General features: G+C 32.1%; 1 protein-coding gene across 1 annotated transcript in view; it reads right to left on the bottom strand.

Annotated features, from left to right (window-relative positions):
* LOC115876408 (transient-receptor-potential-like protein) overlaps positions 1 to 23,656 on the bottom strand; it is a 28,567-nt gene extending 4,911 nt beyond the window's left edge. Inside the window, exons 1-17 of the mRNA XM_030892184.1 lie at positions 23,573 to 23,656; positions 23,381 to 23,505; positions 20,339 to 20,576; positions 18,577 to 18,719; positions 18,198 to 18,378; positions 16,540 to 16,731; positions 14,562 to 14,796; positions 12,972 to 13,088; positions 12,655 to 12,910; positions 10,954 to 11,087; positions 10,758 to 10,881; positions 9,284 to 9,479; positions 6,522 to 6,689; positions 6,232 to 6,457; positions 3,619 to 3,748; positions 3,434 to 3,514; positions 316 to 506 (exon numbers count right to left, since the gene is read on the bottom strand). Of these exons, the coding sequence (XP_030748044.1) occupies positions 316 to 506; positions 3,434 to 3,514; positions 3,619 to 3,748; positions 6,232 to 6,457; positions 6,522 to 6,689; positions 9,284 to 9,479; positions 10,758 to 10,881; positions 10,954 to 11,087; positions 12,655 to 12,910; positions 12,972 to 13,088; positions 14,562 to 14,796; positions 16,540 to 16,731; positions 18,198 to 18,378; positions 18,577 to 18,719; positions 20,339 to 20,576; positions 23,381 to 23,505; positions 23,573 to 23,590 (2,755 nt within the window). The 5' untranslated portion in view covers positions 23,591 to 23,656. The remainder of the gene's footprint in view (positions 1 to 315; positions 507 to 3,433; positions 3,515 to 3,618; positions 3,749 to 6,231; positions 6,458 to 6,521; positions 6,690 to 9,283; positions 9,480 to 10,757; positions 10,882 to 10,953; positions 11,088 to 12,654; positions 12,911 to 12,971; positions 13,089 to 14,561; positions 14,797 to 16,539; positions 16,732 to 18,197; positions 18,379 to 18,576; positions 18,720 to 20,338; positions 20,577 to 23,380; positions 23,506 to 23,572) is intronic.

Genomic DNA, 23,656 nt, shown 5'->3' with positions numbered 1-23,656 from the left:
GTACAATACACGCGAGTTAACTCCATTACGATACTTGTGTGGTTGTACAACTCGTGCTATGCACTCGTGCAACTTTCACACGCGTATCTTAATGATGCTTTTAACTCACTTGTATCGTAACTATCTATTAAAACAAACAAATATTTTTGTATAACGGAATATTGTTGATTGCAGATTATATTCATTCAAATCCATCAGCATTGACAGTTAGTCCTTAAAATGAACCGCAGAATAGTATTGCACTATATTAAGCCTTATATTAAACAAAGTTAAAAATAAAAGCACGGTATAATATGTTTATTCTTTATGTCTCACCACGTGGCGAAGCCTCGCCTTTTATTAATCTAACAATTTCTTCTCCAGTAAAATCTGGTAAATTTAGTGGAGTAGTAGCCCTAGAATAATCCGGACTGTATGACGAAAATTTCTTTGCTTCTTCCATGGCTTTTTGCAGGTTCTGTTGTTTTTTTAAAGAATCTCTGGTATGGCACCTACCGATTTGCGATCTGTAAAAAATTGTTAAAAATAGTTTGGAATTAAATCAAAAAATATGTCAATGATTTCTACTATTATAATCACAAACAATATACCGGGTGCGCCCCAAAAGTGGCTCACCCCTTTAACTTTTTTATGTTTCCAGATAAAAAAACGAGATTTGGTATGTTAGTATATGACATAACGGCGGATTGATTGACGTATTCAATTGTTTTTGGTCACTTCCTGTTTCATCGGAAATGACTACAACTTTTCGTTATATTCGGCAATACTCGGATTTTTTTTACTTTATTCGATAGAAAATAACACTCTGAATAGAATGACATATCATATGTCAACTTTTGACATCTTCACATATGGTTTATTTGAAATTTTAACTTGCGGGTCGTAACGAAACATTGAATCGAAATACCAAGTGTGTGGTATCAAATTATTCGTAAAAAAATGCTTTTTCCAAATATGCTAATGAGCCACACTCCTTCCATTTGAAAAAATTGAGATATAATTAAAAATACGATTTGGGCATTTTTTAACAGGCCAGGACAAGACACTAAAAACATTAGACGATCAAATCTATTTTTCCAAGGCTCCTTGATTAAGAATTAATGTTTTTAACATAGCCATGGCACTCTAGATTGAAATTTAAAATACAATTTTTAATTAAGCGAGAATGTCAAAAGTTGACATATGATACGTAGTCATTCTATTCAGAATGTCATTTTCTATCAAATAAAGTAAAAAAATAACGAGGATACCATTTAAAAATCCAAAGTTGTAGTCATTTCCGGTGAAACAGGATGTGATCAAAAACAATTGAATACGTTAATCAATCCTAATTTAGGTCATATACTGTTTGACCAGCGGATCTGTAGCTACGGAAGGAATGCGAGAAAAAAAAATCGATATTGCCACGTTTATCTATAAAATTGCAAAATTGCCAGACATGAACTATAAATTTAATATATTTTTATTATATATAATGTGTTTAGCGTATATTCTGACGTATATTACTAAGGAATTTTAACGTAGTTCATATTGTTCGATATGTTTTATTTAATAACTTATTTCTTTCATTCTGTATAATCTGCCTATTATGAAAGTTGAAGATTTTCAACGATATCATTGGCAAACCGGCATCGCCGCGCATGGCCGCCTATTCATCGAACATGATTGGCGAGTACGTACAGGATTTGTTACCACGCGGTTGCCATGGCTTTTACGCCTTTCCTATTCGCTTGCTTTATCCCCAACTTCACGGTCTCTTCTGAAAAGAGTAGGAATATTGAATACTATTGAAATATCCAGTGGCGGTGTCATTTTTTTGATCATTATTACTTTATTTCATTATTTTATACCGGTTATCCTAAACTTTATTCCTATATTTTTAGTATATTTGATAGTTAAGTTGTGTTTTATTGTTTTGTTATCTTGTTATAATGTTTTTCGTTCGTAGTTTTTAATTATTAATATCAAGTTTGATCGTATATTTGTGTTTTAAAACGAATAAATTTGTTAAGGGTAAGACGCTACATAGTCAGACAAGAGAAATAATAGCTAATTTATATAGGTAAGTTAATAATAACGTGGATGAAATCTCATTTGGTGTATTTCCTTGTGTTCATAATAGGGTTTGCGATGAAGAAGCTACAGAGAGTTCGCTTGAGTTGCCGCTTAAACGTAAACTTGAGCGGATATTTCTTTATACCGGAGTTAGCGTATCGGCTATAAAAAAATTCACACAGAAGATAAAAAAAAGGCTGAAAACTAACCCCGATAAAATGATATCCTCTCTGGAAAGAAACGACCACGTGAGACTGCTGTCGAAAAGCTCAACGACTTTTTCGAAGTGGTCAGGAATTTGATAAATAGATTTTATCTCGAATTCAAACTCGTCCCCACAATTAGAAAGCTTTTGCAAAAATTGCAGGAAGAATCGAATTTTCCTTTTGCAGGGAAACGCTTAGGGGGTTATTAAAATCAAATGAATTTTTTTGGCGTAAATGTTAAAATAACAGATAAATATTAATGGAGCGGCCCATTATATTGCAGAGAGAGATATAAATATATATACGCGAAATTCGAAAATATAGCCAAGTATTATCTATTTGGATGTAACATATGGGTAGACAATGACCTAACCTTTAAAAACTGCTGGCGGAGCGATACCATATCTGGTGTAATAGGCAATATCAGATCTACTGATGAGTAAAATTATGTTTTGTTTGCGCTTCCAAAGTTAACTATTTTCAAGATTTTTTTTTGCTGGAAATAGTTATATCTAAAATTATGTATTATAGAAAAAAATATAGTTAGTACAGATATATAAATAAATATACCTCAAGACTCAGTCTTGATCATCTGCTGATGGCAGACATGGTTAGCGAAACGTGCGTCCAGTGTAAAATTAAAAGTGTTTTGGTGTATTGTACTGATTTAGTGTTTTATTTTGCTGTGTAACACCAAAGGTTCCAACCCCCAGCTGTAATTATTTCTTCTATTATATTAACAACACAATAATAAAATGATTCAAAATATTTAAGGGAGCTTTAATAAAAAGCTTTTAGTGTTTATCTGCTAACTCAACAGTAACGATTCAAACAGCATAAAGTTTTTTGAAAAAAATTATTAATCTGAGTATTATATTTATGATACACATTATTTTCATATAACACCGTACGCCCATGCCTATTTTATGAATGAAATTGGGCGTGTTTTGTTTACAACTGCGTTCCCCTGCCGATACCCCGTAGCTACAGATCCGTTGGTCACACTATACTAACATACCAAATCTCGTTTTTTTATCTGAAAAAATAAAAAAGTTATAGGGGTGAGCCACTTTTGAGACGCACCCGGTATAAATTAGTTTGTGCTATAACTAAAGAATACAAAATTACAATAAAATCTCTAGATATAATATTATTTGAACTACTTTTCTTACGCTATACATGCTCCTCTTACAACTTGATGCCATTTGTTTAAATTTGGACCTCTAATGGCCATACGAGCTATTCTCCTAAACCTTAAACACATAAATAAAAAAACGTAGAAAAATATATTAATTTAATTAATTAGTAGCGTCTGGTGTCTGATGTAAAATATTTAATTATTCATAGAAAATCTTACCTAGCTAAAGAAGTTTCATCTTCCGGTGGCAAACTAAATATTTCTTCTGATTCTTCTATCGATACCGGTTCCACCTTAAAGTCTTTCATTAGTCTTCTCTCCCAAACTTTCATTTTTTTTCCCAATACAGCTACAAAAATATTAAATGAGGCATTCACACACATGGCCAAAATTATTGCATACATCGTTTAAAAATATACGGAGAGGAATTTAAAGAATCTTTTTTTATACATAGCTTTGATAATTTGTAATAAACATTTTTTTGTTAAAATGGATGTGGTAAACAATGTTTATCGTTCAGACCCAATATTATTTATTACAAATTCTTCTCTTGGGTTTCAGAAGAAATTTGACGATTGTTTTGGCCTTAAAATGCCTAGAAACCAGTAGCGTGTCGTGGATAAAAGGGCTGAGGGGGCGAAGACCTTAAGGGGCGCAATGATCAATAAAGGATCAAATAAATTACAAACTCTTTTTAAATAATAAGACTACATGAAAACTTTTATTTTTTTTAATTATAAATTTGTTTATTAAAAAAGTTAGTATACAAAACAGTTATTTCAGAGATGCAAGCGTCTTGTTTTAACCGATTTAAAAGAATCAATTATTTCGTCTATATTTAGATCCAGGGCTGTGTCTGCTTCAATACTGAGAAGTGATAAATAATCCTCTGGTAATTATTAATTCTTCCTAATCTACTGAAAGATCCTTCTGCACCAGCACTGTTGGTGGCATAGTGTAAAAAATCTTCAGTAATGCACATCTTTATGTAGAGAGGATATGACTCTAGGACATTGGAAATTAAAAATGATAAATATTCGTCAGGTGCAAATTTGTTGTCATTGCATTAATTTCTTCTAATAAACTGCAAAAATGTTTATATTCATCAACTAAAGAATAATCCATAACAATCCATAAGACATTTTAAATTGTCATCATTGGCGTACATATCCATCCATATTGGTCCATATCCAATAAACAATTAAATTTTTGGCACATATTAAGGAAGTCTTCAAAATGATTCTCTAGAGTACCAGTTGAAATGTCTAAAGTACCATAAAACACTGATATCTTCAAATTATCTTCAGAATTTTGATGTAGGTAATCATTCTGGATTTCATCATGAATTTTTTTTATTCTTTGTCTTTTTTTGGAAAATGATGTTGACGTATTGCATTTATTTGCCAAAATAGTAGCCTGTTTTTAAAAATTTTCACAATATTTTTCACTTCTTAATGATTTGAGGTCTATAGTTACTGCAGTACTCATATGAGCAGCTGTACATAAGTTGATATTAACCTTTTGCAAGTGCGATTGGACAATATATTAATTTAATTCAGCACTTCATTATAATCGATTATATTTTGGTCGGTGATTCCCCGAATTTATTTCTATCGCGACTGCTTTCCTCTTCTTCTTTGGCGGCGCCGCGCCGGTGCAACGTTATGTCTAGCCATTGTATTTTTATTTATAGACAATGGTCTAGCGGTAGCGTAGTTTCAAGTTTCAAACCCATATGGAAACTTTCGTACGTAGTATATACGCCTACTTCATTAGAGATTTAAATTATTAAATATAAGAACGTTTGCTTATATTTAAGTTAAGTTAAAAAACAAAAATAAAATGTGAGAAATATATACGTCATTTTTTTATCTTGAAGAGCTCAGGGCACGGAAGGGCGCCGTTTGTTTTAGCGTTAAATTTAGTTTTTCTATTTTTTTCAAAGGGGCGCCAAGCGCATAGGGGCGGAGAGGGCGTTCGCCCCCCCTGGCCCCCTATACGACACGCCACTGCTAGAAACATTATGTCACAGTTTAATAGATTCAGAATAGTAACACTGTCTCAACAGGGCTACCGGCAAGTTGCAATAGCTGAAATTGTGGAGTTAACCAAAGCGATGTTTCGCGAATATTAAAAAAAATCAGGGAGACAAACGAGGTTACAGACCGGCCTGGAAGAGTTAGAAAGAGAGTTACTACTGCTGTGCAAGACCATCAAATATCCATAATTGCACAGTTTGAGGGATAGTGGGGGATCAATTTGTTTACATGGACGATAAAGCTCCTCCCCATCGCACTTTAGCGGTTCGCAAATTTTGTAAGGAACAGGGTATAAGAAAACTGTGGTGGCCACCGATGTCTCCAGATATGAATATGATCGAGCATGCTTGGGACATGCTAAAACGTCATATTGCCAAAAGAAATGATCCCCCTCTTACCTTAAATGAATTGAAAATTGCTGTTCGTGAAACATGGAAAGCCATTCCTCAACATCTTCTGGACAACTTAATTGAGAGCATGCCACGTCGTCTCACAGCTTGCATTGAGGCTCGAGGACTATTAGTTGTGAGAAATAATTAAAATTGTTTTCAATATTTTCTGTTTAAAATGAAATTTGTTTTTTAATTTTATATTAGTTAGTCCTGTACTAAGCCAATGTGTCCAAAAATATAAAAAGAATCATATTAGGTCCAAAACAAAAAAATGTATCGTTATATGCAATAATTTTGGCCATGTGTGTATATGGCATGTATCCTGGTGTGTATCAACTTATTGTTACCTACTTAAATTTTTAAATCGAATTTCTTTGGTTTGCTCTTTTTATTAGGTTTACCTTTTTCTTTATGTTCAGCTGACGAGATGTCCATGCCATTTTTATTTAATATCTCTAGCAACTCGTATCTAAATGAAGAGATATCACTTTTGATTTCATTCACATCGTCTTCAGTTACATCACTTTCTTCATACTTCCTATGCATAGCTGATATGTATCTCCATACCAAAGCTCTCATCACCGCGGTGTATCTATAGTCTCTTTCTTTTTCTTCACGATTTCGACTCTACAAAGATACTTCTGAATATACAGGGTGCTTTCCAACTTTCTGTTGAACTGTTGCCCCTTACCTTTGTAGACATCCTCCTTATTTTATCTTTTTTTCGCCAACCGAAAAATTTTAGAATGTTTTTTGGCTTAGGAAATATGTTAAAAGGTGGAGGCAATGTTCCGTACTCCTCGAAATAGCTCATCCATAACTTTGTCCTTGCAAATTTCCATTCGATATCCGAATGTTCCTATTTCAAAAATATATTTTATCTTGAATAATTAACTGTCTTAATTTAAGGTAATACTGTTGATTGAAAGAATTGGGAAGATGCGCAGCCTAATGGGCAAATTCGTGACAAGACTGATTTGTTTTCACTTTAGGTCTCAAGTGCCGTACGGTGCATGGTGACACCCGTCATAAAACCATATATTTATAAAGTAACCATATTGACTCCAAATTGCATTCTGTGAAGCCAAGCCGGTAAAATGGGTATATAAATCTTCCGCTAGTATATAGACTATACGCAGCGGATACTATACATCCGCTGCGCTGAAACTGTTGTTAAAGAATACTGTAGAGAAGAAGTTCTAGAGACATTGTGTCCGGCAACCACTCACTTTGTCGACTGAAAGCTACTGTACTGAAAGCTACTGATCTACGGTACAGTATTCTTGTAACTGTCGGTTACAGCGCAGCGGATAAATTAGCGCGCAGCGGCGCAGAGCTAAACTAAATCTCGGAATTCTCGGACAGGCTAACGGTAACGCCAGCTATATCTTGGACTGGGTTAGTGCCACGAAAACGCCCCACGGTGGAGTATTAGCATGAAAAAGGTGATCGAAAACAAATGTGTTTAAGATTTCCCCAAAAAAGGTAAACGATAAGTTAAATCATGTCTGCCATGAATGGCGTTGCTATGGGTGTGTTTAGTTGCATTAATTTGTTTCAACGAAACGTCATAGTTGTTACCATGTTGTTACTTCTCACAGATAAAGGCTGATTCATGGTACACCGGGCCGTACCCGAGCCGGGCACTTTCCGTGCAGTAGACACCGGGCCACGTCCGGGCCTTCAATATATGCTACACCGAGTGGACAACGGGGATCATGTCCGTGCCGATTATATTCTAGAAAACAGTGTTGCCGCAGTAGTATATTTGTACCAAATTTGATACTTTTAATTCTATTTGGTACAGTGGTACTACATTTTCAAATCCAGGATGATTTGGTACAATAATTATTTCCCACGCGCACCGAAAATGAATAGATATTTAATAATTATTGTCGTTGATATTGCATTAAACGCGCTTACCGATACCATTCGGAGACAATCCGCATTAATTAACGACGTATTATAAACGTTGTAATGTCTATAGCGTTGCCTATATTAAATAACCCGAAGAAAAAACTTGAAAATTTACTGTTTCTAACATGCTTCTATATTTGCGTTTTTTTAAATAAAATTTAAGTTTTCCAAGTATTGTGTGCAGTATTAGAATTACTTAGATTTCTTCAACCTATACATACTTATAATTGGGTTTTCTGAATTTCTATTTCATGTTTTTCGTCTCGATTTGTGTCTTCTCCAGGAAGTTTTTTTATGTAGAAATTTATGAAGAAATTCACAGCGACCAAACCGGTTAAAGTCATTTGCAGATGTATTTTGTTGTGCTTTAAAAAATTGTACCAAAGTGGTACATTTTTAGTTTATAATGTGGTACGCGCTAAAAGTTGGGTGCGGCAACACTGCTAGAAAACAGTCGCTATAGGCCCGTAGACGAACGAAGTATTTAGCCCGGGTGACTCATTTATGTTTGCCGCAACGGGGCCGGACCGTAGCGGATCCGAGGAAAAATGTACACCGACATTTCTCGGACGGGGCACGGACGGGTTCCGGCGAAGCTCGGCCCGTGCTCGGCTTAGCATGAATGCATAGGTATAAATAACATTTGACACTGTTTGGCCGTGCCTTCACCGTCGCACGGCCCCGGCCCGTCACGGTGTACCATGAATCAGCCTTAAGAGGTAAATTGCTAAATTTTATGTTTAAAATTATAAATTGTTATTGTTCTTGTGCTCCTTTTACGTTTATATTATTGTTTTGATTGAAAATGGCTCAGCAAGCTGCAGGTATGTATTCTACAAAAACATATTATTTATTTTGATATTCTCTATACTAACGATTTTTTTTGCAACTAAAAATTAGGCGTTCAGAAAATTTAATTAAATTTGTGACATTTTTATTATACTTAGAGATTTAGTTGCGCATTTCGAAGAATTCAGCATATTGTCTATATACGTTTTACTTAGTAAACATTGAGCTTTCGGCTTTCATACAGTAAAATAAAATACTGCTACTTTTTGCGACTTTGTTGATAAAATGAGAAAAACCTTCTTGGTTTGTTTAATAATAATTTAATTTGCAAATCAGTGATATACTAATGCGAGGTGTAAACCGCGATGTCATTGTTGTGTACAAAGCGATCGCATTAGTGCCATTAGCAGTATAGCACAATTTGGCATTAGTAGCGGCTTTAGTGGTATGGGCATTGGTCGCGGATCAGTCGTAGCATTAGTAGTATTAGTTGCGATATTACTACTGGCATTAGTGACATTGACCGTGGAAACACTGGAACAGTGATTTTTCTTTCTTTTTTTTTAGAATCCACGAATTACCCTGTATTTTGTTCATATTATTTCCTCTTTAATTGAAAATAGCAATAATTTATATAAGGTATACATAAAAAATTTTCGATCAACTATCGGTGTCAAATACCCCACTCACTGTGGCGCCCGTAAGATTGCGCATCTTCTTATTTCTTCAATCAACAGTAATACTTACTTCAATCATTGCAAATGAATTTGACATCATCGCAATCAAGAGATTTAGCAATACTATAACGTTAATAACGGAGTAAGATCCGAACATTAACAAGCCCCAAAACCGAGTGTAAGTCTTGATACCCGTCAGTTCAAAGCTAGATAACTCGACCATGCCAAAACTTGCCCAAAATAGAGATTGGGACGATTCAAATACGCTACAAAAAGTACATTTTACAACCCTGGTTTTATATACCATACAATCGAAAAAATGGCGTCAAAGATGGCTCAAAGATGACCTCGCCAAAATTATCAACGATTGTCATTCGTTCCAGCCGTATTTGACCGTTTTTTTTTTCGATCATACGGTTTAATTGTTTAATTTTAATCAGCATTTAATAATGCTTGGTAATTTACAGGGGTTTGTTTTGAAATGAAATTCTGTGAGCATAAGTAGGTTAATTCAGAGCACTTTTTAAAAATATAGAGAGTTTTACAGGGTGTTCCCAAAAAAAGTTACATATCAAAGTTGTGTTTTTTGTGTAAAAAAAACACAACTAACTAAAATGTAAGATTTTTGACATATTCAACATTTTCAAGAAATAAGGAACAATTTTTAAATTACAATAAAAGCTACCTAAATTGGAATTTACCCGGTATAACATAATATGAAGTTAAATTAACTATTGTACTTTAAATCAAATTAAAACTTGATATAAAAAGTTATACGGGGTGGGTCAAAATTAATATTGAACATTGATCACCTTTAAAAGTATGCTACTCTTCTATATTAAATGGAACACCTAGTATATAATTCCGATATTCAATGGAGAATTCATGTCTCTTCTTCAAAATACTATTAAGGTTGCCTACCCCTCAAACAAAGATTTTAAACTTGCTTTAAGCCAAGTAACTTGCTTTTTTTTAAGTGATTAATGTTCCATATTAATTTTGTCTCGCCCTGTATAATTTTTCGGGTCAAATTTCAATTTGGTTTAACATACAATGGTTACTGTAATTAAATATCAGGCTATACAAGGTCAACTAAAATTTAGGTAGCAGTTATCGAAATTTAAAATTTACTCTTCATTTTCACAAAATGTAAAATATGTCAAATTCCTTAGATTTTAGGTATATGCTTCTTTAATAAAACTCTCTTTTATTTTTTTCCTAGAATCCGAAAATCAATTAATATATAGGGTGTTCCATTAGAAAAAAACATAACTTTGATGTGTAACTTTTTTTGGGGACACCCTGTATAATTCTATATATTTTTAATGAAATGATTTCAGTTAACCTACATACGCTTCCAAAATTTAATTTTAATATAAACTACCTTTCTCCTTGGAGCTTCCGCTATATTTTACTTTAGCAAAAATTGACTTCAAAGAGATTCTTAATGGTTTAAGTAATGTTATAATCGTAGCAAATATAAGTGTGTCAATTTGTTCTAAACAATAGTTACCACCTGATATATAAATTATAAGAATTATTACTTTGCGAAACGTCTCCATTTAACACAAGAATCTGTGGCATTATCAAAATCAGGTTTGTCATTTTCTAAATGATAACATTTCTGTCTCTCCAAATCAGAAAAGTACCATAGTAATTGGTTTAAACCTAAAATGAGACAAATTGAAGATTATCTACCGACTGGCATAATTTTACCTTTAGTTAAAAATATATACATACCACAAGCAAATGCAAACAGCACCAATGTATAAATGAAGAAGAACTTTACGATATCAATTACCATGCGACCTAAAGAAATTTGTAGAGGGCCCAGATGAGGATCTATTGAAAACATGTGGACCAATTTTAAGGCACTGAAATTTTAAATACATAGGATTGAGTTTTGAATCACAGGGTGTTTAATTACTTAATTTTAAAATTATGTTGGTCCTTGATGCTGTTTGGCCGATTCGGTGTTACTGAAAACATTTTTCGTTGATTTCGTTAAATAAAAAATGCCTTCCAAATTACAACAAGCTGTTAAGCCAGGTGGCCCAAAATATCAAGCCAATATCTTGGTTGTTTATTGAGCGATCTTTTTCATTTTTGGCAGGAGGCTGTATGGCTATAAGACGTACATTTTGTCCAGGGTAAGAAATGCGATACCTCATAGACGTACGTTTTAATGGGGTTTGATATTTTTCGAGTCAAGAGTAAACTACCCTTAGGACAGTATTTATTTCAAATCTGATAAATTATATTGAATCTTCCTTACCCAAGATGCTTAAGTTCTAATTTTGATAAATATTGATACAGGGTGTGTTATTAAAATAAGACATTTTTATTTTTATTATTATTTTTTAAGTACTTACGACGCCACTGGATAAACAACTGGTTTATTATCAATAACCAATTATCAATTAATAATCGATTTAAGTTTTCAGATAGCTTCCATAATAATTAAGATACGATACAAAAAAACTAAATATTTTCTATTTATTTTGTTTACTTTAAAAAATTGTTTTTTTAAGTTTACTACAAATGAATAAAATGAATTACAAAATAATATAAAAACCCAGTTTTCAATGGAATCTGAAATATGATTTTTATTCGTTTTATTGAGGAATATTTAAAAAAATCCACATAGTTATTTAAAACAATCACTATTAACTTCGAAAAATATGCTCTAAACAAAGATTTATAAAACTATAACGAACTAAAAATCAACATCTTCGATCAAACTTAAATCGATTATTAATTGATAATTGGATATAATTGGTTATTGATAATAAACCAGTTGTTTATCCAGTGGCGTGGTAAGTACTTAAAAAAATAATAATAAAAATAAAAATGTCTTATTTTAATGACACACCCTGTATCAATATTTATAAAAATTAGAACTTAAGTATCTTAGGTAAGGCGGATGCAATATAATTGATCAGATTTGAAATAAATACTGTCCTAAGGGTAGTTTACTCCCGACTCGAAAAATATCAAACCCCATTAAAACGCACGTCTATGAGCTATCATTTCTTACCCTGGACAAAATGTATGTCTTATAGCCTCTTACAGCCTCCTGCCAGAAATGAAAAAGATCGCTCAACAAACAACCAAGATATTGGCTTGTATCCATCTTAAGTGGGACACCCTGTATAACTGGAACAATGTGATTTTTTTTTAAATGACTGCATATGCAGGTTGTTCCTTTTCAAAAATCATCCCGATCCACTCACACTTTTTTAAGCCACCCTGTAGAAGTTAAAATATTTTCCTGAAATACATCCTAGTCCTAGTACATACTTTAGGTTTCCACGTAAACAAAATTTCCAAGTTTTTTATTCTAGGAGCTACAGATGCCGGACGCACTATTGCGACCCCTTGTATACTACCTACATTCTACACATACTTTAAATATCTAGAATTATTGTTTTAAATAATTACCTGAATATATTAGCAGCTGCAAACAAGCCTTCGGCTACAAGTTGTGGATCAAACGCGTCCCAATCTTCTCTTCGAAGAAATTCTTTAGCAGAATCTATCTCAATTTCCTTTATTTGTTGTATATAAGCTATAGCCCTTAGTACAAAAGTGAGTGTGTAAAATAAATTTCTAGTAAAATCGATAAAGTTCCACAAATTTCTTAAATAACTTCTAATGCCTTCTGTGAAAATTTCTTGGGTTTCCTCAAGAATAAATCCTAAAAAAACATTTTCATTATAATTTTGTGTTTGTTTTTATATTAAGGTGAATATTTTTACCAAATACATAAACTAGTACAATTAGCTCTATGATGGTTGGTGGATTTCCTCTTTGCTTTTCGTATTTATGTTCTATAAAATAATCTTCAACTCGGAGTGTAACCATGATGAGGAGCACTACAAAATGAAGTTAATATTGTAAATAAAAATTAAATGCCCCGTTTGTTGATAGCGTTTCTTTTCAAACTGACTTGGGAAATTTGTCTATTTTTTTTTCGCAGAGTTTTGCAGAAAATTGAAAAATTTACGATGTACAGAAACTGACTAGAAACTACACAGAAAATGTATTTTTTTATAAAATTTTCCTACGAATTCAGACAAGGTGTCCCATTTTCGAGTGTTCTCCAGTGTTTCTCGTTCATGAGTAGAGATACAAAGATCCGGTTTTCACATCACTATGCTACTTTTTTTATGAAACTAAAGATGCTACACAGATAATATACTTATATATATATTATATATTTATCTTGCTGACATGCAACCCCAAACCATAATCCCCTTAGGAAATTTAACAACCCTCTTTAAGCAATCTTTATGAAAGGCTTCTGCTTTATTTCGTATTATTCGTTTTCGATGATCTCCAACGCAAACATCAAATTTAGACTCATCGCTAAATATGACCTTTTTCAAATCATTTTGTGTCCACGATAATTTAGATTTTTCCCAAGTGTAGCGATTTTTCTTTTGAATTTCTGTCAGTAGCGGTTTTTCTTTGGCCTAAATATGAATTTATATCAATAATCTTCAGGTAATTGATTATCCACACAAAATAAAGTTTACCTTGTAAAACCCCAGACCGCATTTGTGGATATATTTTCGGCAACATTCTCTTGATATATTTAAACCAGTTACAGTATTCCATTTAACTGTTACTTGGCGAAGAGTACTTCTTCTGGCAGACTTGCAAATTTTTACTTAATTTCGTAAATCTCTCTGAGATACAACTTTTGGCCTTCCCGAACTTTTACCTCTAACGTCTACGTTGGCAGATTCGCCGTATTGTTTTATTATATTAAAGACCGTGGTTTTTGGAATACTTCAGAAATCATCAGAAATTTTTCGAATTGTTTTTCCCGTACTCTATTGACAAATGATAATTTCGTGTAGTTTTTGATATGTAGCTTTTCCACGGACCATTACTTTGGATTAAATTAACAAAATTGAAAATTAAAAAAAATAAAATTTCTTACAGTAAATCTCACTACTCTAAGTATCGAGTCACTTACAAGCTGTCAATGCTGAAGTAAACAGTTTGCGACATTTGTGACGTTTTAGCAAAGCGGCCTATGATGATATTAATTATTTAAAAATACTTGTCGCAACATTTAGTTGTCAGCAAATTTGTCCTTTTATGAACAAAATCCGCTTCTGTAAATATGGATTGATTTACAAATTCATAAAAATATTGTCAAGTTGTTTAGGACATATGGCTATGTTTATATTTAAAAAATTAAACATATATTTTTCAGTCATTTTGAAAAACCAAGGCAATAATTCCATAATATGACCTTGTCCCAACATATAGTTGTTAGGGCTCGTAGACAATATTAAAAAGTGTTCAGAAAAAATGCAAAAAATCTAGACACTTACGCAGGAAAAATAAATATGATGCGGCATGAATAAGAAACTTCATGAACGGTTTTCTCATCAATTTTCCTGTTTTACTTTCAGGCGCTATGGTGTACAATAAACAATAGAACGGAAACAAAACAACCACTTTTAAAATGTTGAAAATTTTTTTCGTATTCGATTTTCTTCTGAATCCTGGTACTCCTTCGTACCATAAAGCAGCTAACAGTTGCTGAATATTTGGATGAGCCACAAACTAGAAAATCAAATATTTTATTACCTATATTTCTCTACCAGTTTAAAAACACTAATTCAGCAAAAGAATATACAGGGTGCTACACATTCGAGGTACGAGCATTGGTATCTCGGTAACCGTAATAGATACGAACATGGTTAAATTGGAGTAAAGTTGCGCTTTAAAGGATGTTCACAAAGATGCTATCAAATTTTTTTTAAAAATTCCAAGGATTGCTGAGTTTTTTGGAAAAAACGGATTTTTTTGAAAATGAATTTTATTTTTTCCTGTCGTTACCTTTAAGAAAATCAAAAAACTAATTACACATTCTCATAGCCACTTTATTAGGGCTATCTGTATTTTTAGATTTTCAAATTAGCTGATAATTTGTGAGATAGAGAGGCCAACTTATTTTTTTTTAAATGCGGACCTGTACTTTTTATTTCAGTTTTTGAAAGAACTCGGTCTCCTGAGTACAATGATATGCCACACTTTATACTTTTTTTTGTTTTGGGTATCTTAGCAACAACAAAACTATTCAATTATTATTTAAAATAATTGTAAGTCCGACTCTGGTTTTTTAAATTATTTAATCTGATTATATTAATCGCAACAATATCGATCAACGCTAATTAACATTGAATAAGGAAAGTCGAATCCCTAACCAATTGAAAGATTCAAATAAATTGTATCCAGGTCAGCAATTTAAAGATATTATTTTTAACTTTTTTTATTGTGAATTTGAAATCTCAGTGTGCGATCTAATAATATGCGTAATATTAATCGTAGTTATTATAAATAAATCAACTTCTACAAACTAGTTTCTAATGCTTTACATGTTCAAAAAAGTTACCACCCTCCCTGTTGCACAAATTTATTTTTTGTTCAATTTTATTTATACCTTTTTGAACTTTCTTCTTATACTTCCGAATGTATTTTGTACTCTTTATTGTAAATGTTGAGATGTATTGATTTCACTTTTACAAATTACGTGGAGTAATGTATTCTTTTGTATATTATTTTTTATTATTTTATTGCATTTGATTTTCCATATTCAATGTTTTACCCCACGTCATTCTTAACTTTGAAAGCTTATCAATATTGTAACGATGAATAGATTAAATATTTAAAAAAAAAAACAGAGCCGGACTTGAAATTAGTTTAAATAAATTGTGTTTAAATGTCCGAAACAAAAAAAAATTAAATGGGACATATCATTATACTCAGGAGACTATCTTTGTCTTTCAAAATCTGAAATAAAAAATGCAGGTCCGTATTTAAAAAAATTAAGTTGGGTTCTGTATCTCACAAATTATCAGCTAATTTGAAAATCTAAAAATACTATCAGATAACCCTTATAAAGTGGCTATGAGAAAGTGCAATTAGTTTTTTGATTTTCTTAAAAGTAACGACAGGAAAAAATAAAATTGATCTTCAAAAAAAATCGTTTTTTCCAACAAACTCAGCAATCCTTGAAATTTTTAAAACTTTTTTGATGGCATCTTGGTGAATATCCTAAAGGCGCAATTTTGCCCGAATTTAGCCATGTTCGTATCTATTACGGTTACCGAGATACCAATGCTCGTACCTCGAATGTGTAGCACCCTGTATATTCTTTTGCTGAATTAGTGTTTTTAAACTGTTCTGTCTTTTTTTTTGGATGCCATCTGTCAAAATTACTCATTTTTTGCTGAACAAACTGATACATAGTCTAAAATTGTAATGTTTCTGTATGCGAAAACCACTACATTGGTTATACCATACCTTCTTTTGTTTATATTGAATAGCCAGTTCCAGTCTGGCCAATTTCATGTGATCTCCTGGCTGATAAGGTGGACTGTCTGGATCATGGTTTAAAACGATGGCCAATTCTTGAGAGTTTCGGGATTGATGGAGCAAATCAACAGCAAATTGCTGACACTGACTCCTCAAAGCCATATATTCAGATTTGCTTTCCTGAAATATTTGAATTTAATAGTACAAAGCAACTGATTGTTTAATCAAAAAACTTTAGATTATTGCTTTGGATACGAATTTATAAATGGATCAAAATCCGTTTTTAATTCGGTGGTTTAGCATATTTTTATTGTTGTGAATGATGAACCTTTAGAGAATTTTTTGTTATTGGTGCCACTGATATTTTTTTATTAGCAAGAAAAATTCATCAAACATATCCCAGATATAAGGGCACCTCAACTCTCAAAAAAGAAATTGAAACGAAGACTTTATAGTATAGGCAATGTGGATTATACTAAAATAATGTTATACAGGGTGTTTCAAAAAACATGTGCCATCTCTCGTTAAAAGTCTTAATAATCTTTCGATTTATTATAATTTTCTTCCAAGTATTTTTAGTGATTCGAATGAAATTTTGAGGGTAAAAATTACTATAAGTGTCTATATTTTAATGCAAAATAAATTCATCAGGGACGTGCATATGGGATATTACTGGAGTATTTTTCAAAAAAAAACATGTGCGCCACTGATTTTTTTCCTTTGATAAAATTGTGTAGGCCGTTTAATGCCAATTAAAAGTTATCTCTTGATATTTTTTCGAATTCGGCCTCCTTGATGAGATAAACGTAATTTTATTAATCACAATTAATAAAATTAAAATTAAAATAAAATTAATAAATTATATATTTTACCTAATTTATTATTAAATATTATTACTATTAGTTCAACCTACAGCAATTTGAAATAAAAAAAATAAAGATATTTAAGATAATTAAAAAAAATCTTATTTTGAAAAGTTTTAACATCCTGTAACTTTGAAACTATGCATTTCCATACCCGTGTTAATAGGAACTATTTTTCATATTTTTATGAGGAATCAATAGGTACTTATTTAAAACTTTGGCAAAGTAATGATATATTTTTAAAGCTTATTAGACGTGGATAGAAGCAAATTAATAAAATTGCCTTTTTCTCATCAAGGAGGCCGAAATCGACAAAATATTAAGAGACAACTTTTAATCGGTATTAAACTGCTTACACTACGTCGCTGACAAGAGAAAAAAAGGCCAGTGGCGTACATGCTTTTTTTAGAAAAATATTCCAGTGATAACCCATATGCACGTCCCTGGTGATTATGTTGACACTTTTTAGCTTTAAAATTTGTCGCATTTATAGTAACTTTTACCCTCAAAATTTCATTCAAAACGCTAAAAGAAAATTATAATAAATCGAAAAAATATTAAGACTTTTTTAACACCACTAAAAAAAAAATTCGAACCTATATTGATATGAAATATAAATCTTATTTTTACGTGACAAATCTTCCCACGAGAGATGGCACATGTTTTTTGAAGCACCCTGTATATTGTATAAAAGTAGAGAGTAAGCTAAAACTTGAACAACAAAATCTAATAAGATTTTTTTGAAACAGAATGAGTTACATGTTATAAAAGAAAGTTTCTTACAGGTTCAGCAAAAGCTAAATTTCTTAACTCCCATGATAGCTGGAAAGCTGTTAAAAGAGGATCGCTGGAAGATAGTGCTATCAGTGATGGGCTTGCTAATGCTTTGTATTCGTTTAGTCTTGAGAGCGAATGACGTAAGGAGTCTTCCTCTGATTGGCTTATACACTCTTCACATCCGCATCTAAAAAAAAAGATCGATCAAAAAGTTTAAAATTTTTAATGGAGTTTATTTTATAAAATCAGTTAAATTGAAGAAGATAATTGTCTACAAAAATATCAAGCTGTTGCTGTTTTACAGTTTTTTCAAAATAGAGATCATTAGTGAGGGAAATTTGATATATGATGTTAACGTTATATGACGTTAAAAATTAAATATTACTTTATATCATGTGGCATAGGTATTGTTGCTCCTCTATCCAGTAGAATTTTCAAAATTTCATAATTATTACGATGAGCTGCTAGTATTAAAGGAGTAATATCTGGAGTAAATATAGCCGTGTTCATATCAACCTTTTGCCAAATCTAAAAGACATTGCTTAAATTAGTAAAATATGATTAAGGTAGAAAATATAGACATAACAAGCATAGGGTACATACAGGGTGAGTTTTCTACGATGTTCTCTATGGGTATCTTCGAAACTATTGGAGATAGAGACTCGGTTATATGGGGAAAGAATTGCAGTTTTGTGGGGTCATAAATATGCGCCTTTCAGATGTTTGAAACAATTAATGGCTTACTAGATATTTCGAAAAAAACAAATTTTGGCTATTTTAAAAATGGTCTCTAAATCCATTATAATCTATTTTAGACAAAACGTTTTCAGATAAAAGTTGTAGATAATCACATCCTTAATGAGACTGTGTTCTCCGTTTCTCTCTATAGCCTGTCATTTTTGACATATGACACAAACTTATTTTTTTTAAATGGAAACCATAGTTGGCCATGACTTCATAAAAAGCCCCATTTTTTAAGCTTTTCAGCAATATAAGCTATAATATGTTTCTTTCGAAAAATTACTGAGTTATAGAAAATTCTTCTCATTTTTAAACAATTTCACTTAGTTAGCCATGGAAACAAGTTCAATCGCCGTTGCTCTGAGAAGTGTGAAGCTGTCACATCCAAATTTTGTAAATTAAAATAAACAAAAATTGTAAATATGAATTTTTCAAATGAAGAAAAGCGTGTAGATACTCGCGCATCAATAGAGTGGTTTCAACATGACTTTCATTACGATACACCACCCCCCACCCCCCATAAGAAAGAAATGTTAAAAATTATTTATATCATTATTATACAAACGCAGGGATAGGAAGAGGTGGACTAATCGCATAGGCCTCCTCGATCACCTGACCTATCCATTTTAGATTTTTAACCTGACCTGTCCGTTTTAGATTATGGAGTCATGGCCAACTATGGTTTCCATTTAAAGAAACATAAGTTTGTGTCATATGTCAAAAACAACTGACTAGAAAAAAAAAGTAGAACACAATCTCAGTAAGGATGTGATTATCTACAACTTTTATCTGAAAACTTTTTGTCTAAAATAGATTATAATGGAATTAGGGACCATGTTTAAAATTGCCAAAATATGTTTTTTTTTCGAAATATCTAGAAAGCCATGAACTTTTTCAAAAATCTGAAAGGCGCATATTTATAACCTGACAAAACTGCAATTCTTTCCCCATTTAACCGACTCTCTATCTCCAGTAGTTTCCGAGATACCCATAGAGAACATCGTAGAAAACTGACCCTGAATAACAATACAAGCTCCTGCAACAGTGCGTCGGCCATATATATCTCCAATAATGAAGATAAAAAATTAAATATCCAATAAAATAGAGTGTCTTACATTTAAAAGAAATGACTCGCTCAGTCACATTCTTTGAGACACCTTGTAAAGTGAATCTATTTTTCTGAAATACTCGTATATAATTCACAGTTCAGTCCTACACTTAAACGAAATCTCTATGTTCTTTATTATAGGTGTTATGCCAGATACATTTTTGCAGGAGCCTGTGTTACAGACAGGTCAGAGATTTTCAAGCAAAATGTGTTATGTTTTACTAAGTTAGAAAGAGATAATTTTTTAAATTTTGTCTGTAACTATTTGAATGTCTTAGAACAGGAAATGTTTTCTTACGTATGGTTCTCCTTCTTTGTGGATTAATTCTTCATGTTCCAAAAGTAGTTCCACTGCTTCTACAAACTCCACACTTATGGCATATAACAAAGCGTCTTTTGTTTCTACTCCCATCACTACCAGTAACTCTACCATTTCTAAATTTTCCTGATCTATAGCTATTGTTAACGCACCACGTCCCAAACTATCTACGCAATTTATATTAAAGGTTTTCCTTCTTATAGCTCTCTGGAGCATTCTAGAAATAAGTATAAAATTACAGCAAAATGGTTCATATATTGCATCTTGACATAAAAAACCAAATGGCGCTTTCATTACAATTCAATCAGAAAATCAGATATATCAGAAAAAAAAAGAAAATTGTCGGAAGAAAAGCTGGGTTATCTGTCCAGAGAAACTTAAAAACTAAATAGAAAACACCTAAATATCTTCAAGATAACCAAACAATTTGTATGAAGATTGACGCATGACGTGGTTCTATATTTCAATATCATAACGGTATACCAGAAGAGATCTGAAGGAATCGCTGAGAATCAGACTCAGACACTAAACCAAAAAGATCCAGTTGCTCCATATATTATTAGTACACACGTAGGTGAATGCAATAATTTTTTTTTACATTGGTGAAACATCTAGACCCTTAAATGTTCGAATTAAAGAACATAAAGGTTCTTTATGAAAGGGAAATTTTCACAAATCTAAGATTTGTCAGCACTCATGGGACACAGGACAGAGAATAAATTTTAATAACGCCAAAATTATAATGAAAGAAGCGAGAGCCTCTAAAAGAAAAATAAAAGAGGCTTTTTTAATACAGTCTAATAAAAATAAATGTATTGCTCATGCATCTGTAGATGTTAGTAATGTACGGCAATCGCTTCTTTGATTTTAAAGAACATAACATAAATAAACATAACATACGTAAAAATTAAAAATAATCATACAGAAAGCTTGGGCTTTTTGGTTTTACTTTATTAAGTAATTGTTATCAGGTAGTAATTGTTAATTTTGTAGTTTAACTTTTGATATAATGTCATTTTAACAGAACGTCCACGGTTTTTCTAGACGTATCTGTTTGAAAAAAAAAACTAAAGTGTTCTCGAATAGTTGAATTTAAATATATTAAATAGTTTTTTCTTTATTTATTGTATTTTTTTGCATCCGACGACGGAAAGAGATAAACTTTCCGAAACGTTAAGCATTTTTTTGTTCGTTAGGCAAATTTGTATATATTTAAACCTAACTTCTGATCAGGGCCTATTTTACCATAAGGCCCATAAGGTCCGGACCTTGGGCCCGGTGGTCTGGAGGGCCCGTTAACGGTTGTAAAATGTTCATAATTTCAAATGTAAATTTACATAGCAGAGAAAAAAAAACAGTTACCTCTGATAAGGAAAATAGAATTAAAAAAAATAAGCTTTAGATTGATATAATTTTTGTTTTTTTTTCCATTATTTATTTTGTTGAATATAATAATGTTTATTTATTTTTTTAAATTATTAAAAAAATAAAAATAATTGTTTTATTTTTTTAACCCAAACTAACAAGAGAATTGTTGAATTTTATTGGAAAAGAGGGCCCGAATTTTTGCTTGGGCCTTAGGGCCCGACCAGATGAAAAATAGGCCCTGCTTCTGATAAGTAGTTTCCGTTTGGGATTAACGCAGAAGTATTTTTAAACAACAAACAAACAAACAACGCTTTATTGTACAAAAAGCCAAAACAGCTTCATCGACAAAGCACTCACAAACAACAAAATCACAAAAAAAATACAAACAACAAAAAATACACAATACACATCATACAATTCAAAAAAATTTAAGTCTTTAAAATTACAAAAAGAATATATATGGACAATTTAGCACAGTACACAGATTTTAGAGTTATAAAATATTAAATACTTGACCTTTGACCAGTGTGTGAGATGATCAAAATTTTAAAATTCAAAATTGTTCATAATTAAACATCAACAAAAAAGTCATTTACCCCGCATATAGGGCTCTCTCCAGTAAGTATGATTTTAGAGCTTTGCGAAATGCGGGAAAGAATGAAAGCGACTTGATATTCAAAGGCAGATGATTGTACATTTTTTTGGCATTGTACAGTATTGAACCTTTAACTAGTTCTGAGCTCGGGGTTGGCAGATAAAGATCGTGCTCTGCATTCCTAAGTGGATAGTTATGAGATGGCCTTTCGGGAATACCAGATATGTGCTTACGGATTAAGCAAACGGATTCAAAAATGAATAAAGAAGGAAGAGTCAGTATTTTCAAATTTTTAAAGAAATTCTGGCAGTGAGTTCTACTGTTCAGTCCCAATAAATATCGAACTGCTCTCTTTTGAAGTTTGAAAATACGATCAAATTTTGTTGCGCAGCAAGTACCCCAGAATGGAAGGGCATAGCGAAGATGTGACTCAAAAAGGGCATAATAGGTCAGAAACAAAATAGGGCCAAGTACTGAACTTTGACGGACACCACATTCTATAGGCTTACAAGAAGACATAGACGTATCAATCCTCACAAGCTGCTTTCTGTTGCCAAGATATGACTTAAGCCATTCGAGCGGCACTCCCCTGAAACCGTAGTATTGCAATTTGTTAATTAAGATATTATGATTGACACAATCGAAAGCCTTAGAGAAATCACAGAAAATTGTAGCTGTAGAGTGATGGTTATTCAGGCTAGAGTATACATTATTACAGTTTACATAAAATAACTATTTTATTCTTGCAGTGGCGAAAAACCCATATATTAGGGTTCCCAACCGTCCCGGTTTGGCCGGGATTAACCAGGAATCAGAAAGTTTGTCCCGGCGAAAGTTTTGCCTTGACCGGGACCTGGAAACTAAAAAAATGTGTACTACACACATAATATATTTTATTTTCTAATATTTAATGTCTTGCTTCAATTATTTAAAAGCTTAAAAATAATTGTCCCGGATTCGCCGATGCTCAAGTTGGGAACCCTACCATATATGATTTTTTTGGAGAGATGAATCCGCCACATAGGTATAGACATTTTTTATTTAATGTTAAGCCTTACCTTCTTACATTGGATAAATCACCTCTTTCAATTGCCAAAAGATACTTTTTTTCGTCCAAATTTAACATTTTCGGTAAATTAGGCATAGACCGCGACAAATTGGCCAATTTTGACTCAACATCTTCCTAAAAAACAAGAAAAAAAACATTATAATTAATAATAACCGAATCTGCCGCATGAAAATATTCCTACATATTGTTTCTCCTTCATGTTCTCAAAATATTATTTAAAATAGAAAAGAAGATGAAAAAAAAAACGAAAGTGATATAATTACGC

Source organism: Sitophilus oryzae, unplaced genomic scaffold (genome assembly GCF_002938485.1).
Source record: "Sitophilus oryzae breed Bouriz unplaced genomic scaffold, Soryzae_2.0 scaffold_1436_pilon_pilon, whole genome shotgun sequence".
NCBI classification, from domain to species: Eukaryota; Metazoa; Arthropoda; class Insecta; order Coleoptera; family Curculionidae; genus Sitophilus; species Sitophilus oryzae.
The sequence above is the reverse complement of the archived record's forward strand: the minus strand, read 5'-3'. Positions and strand labels throughout refer to the sequence as shown.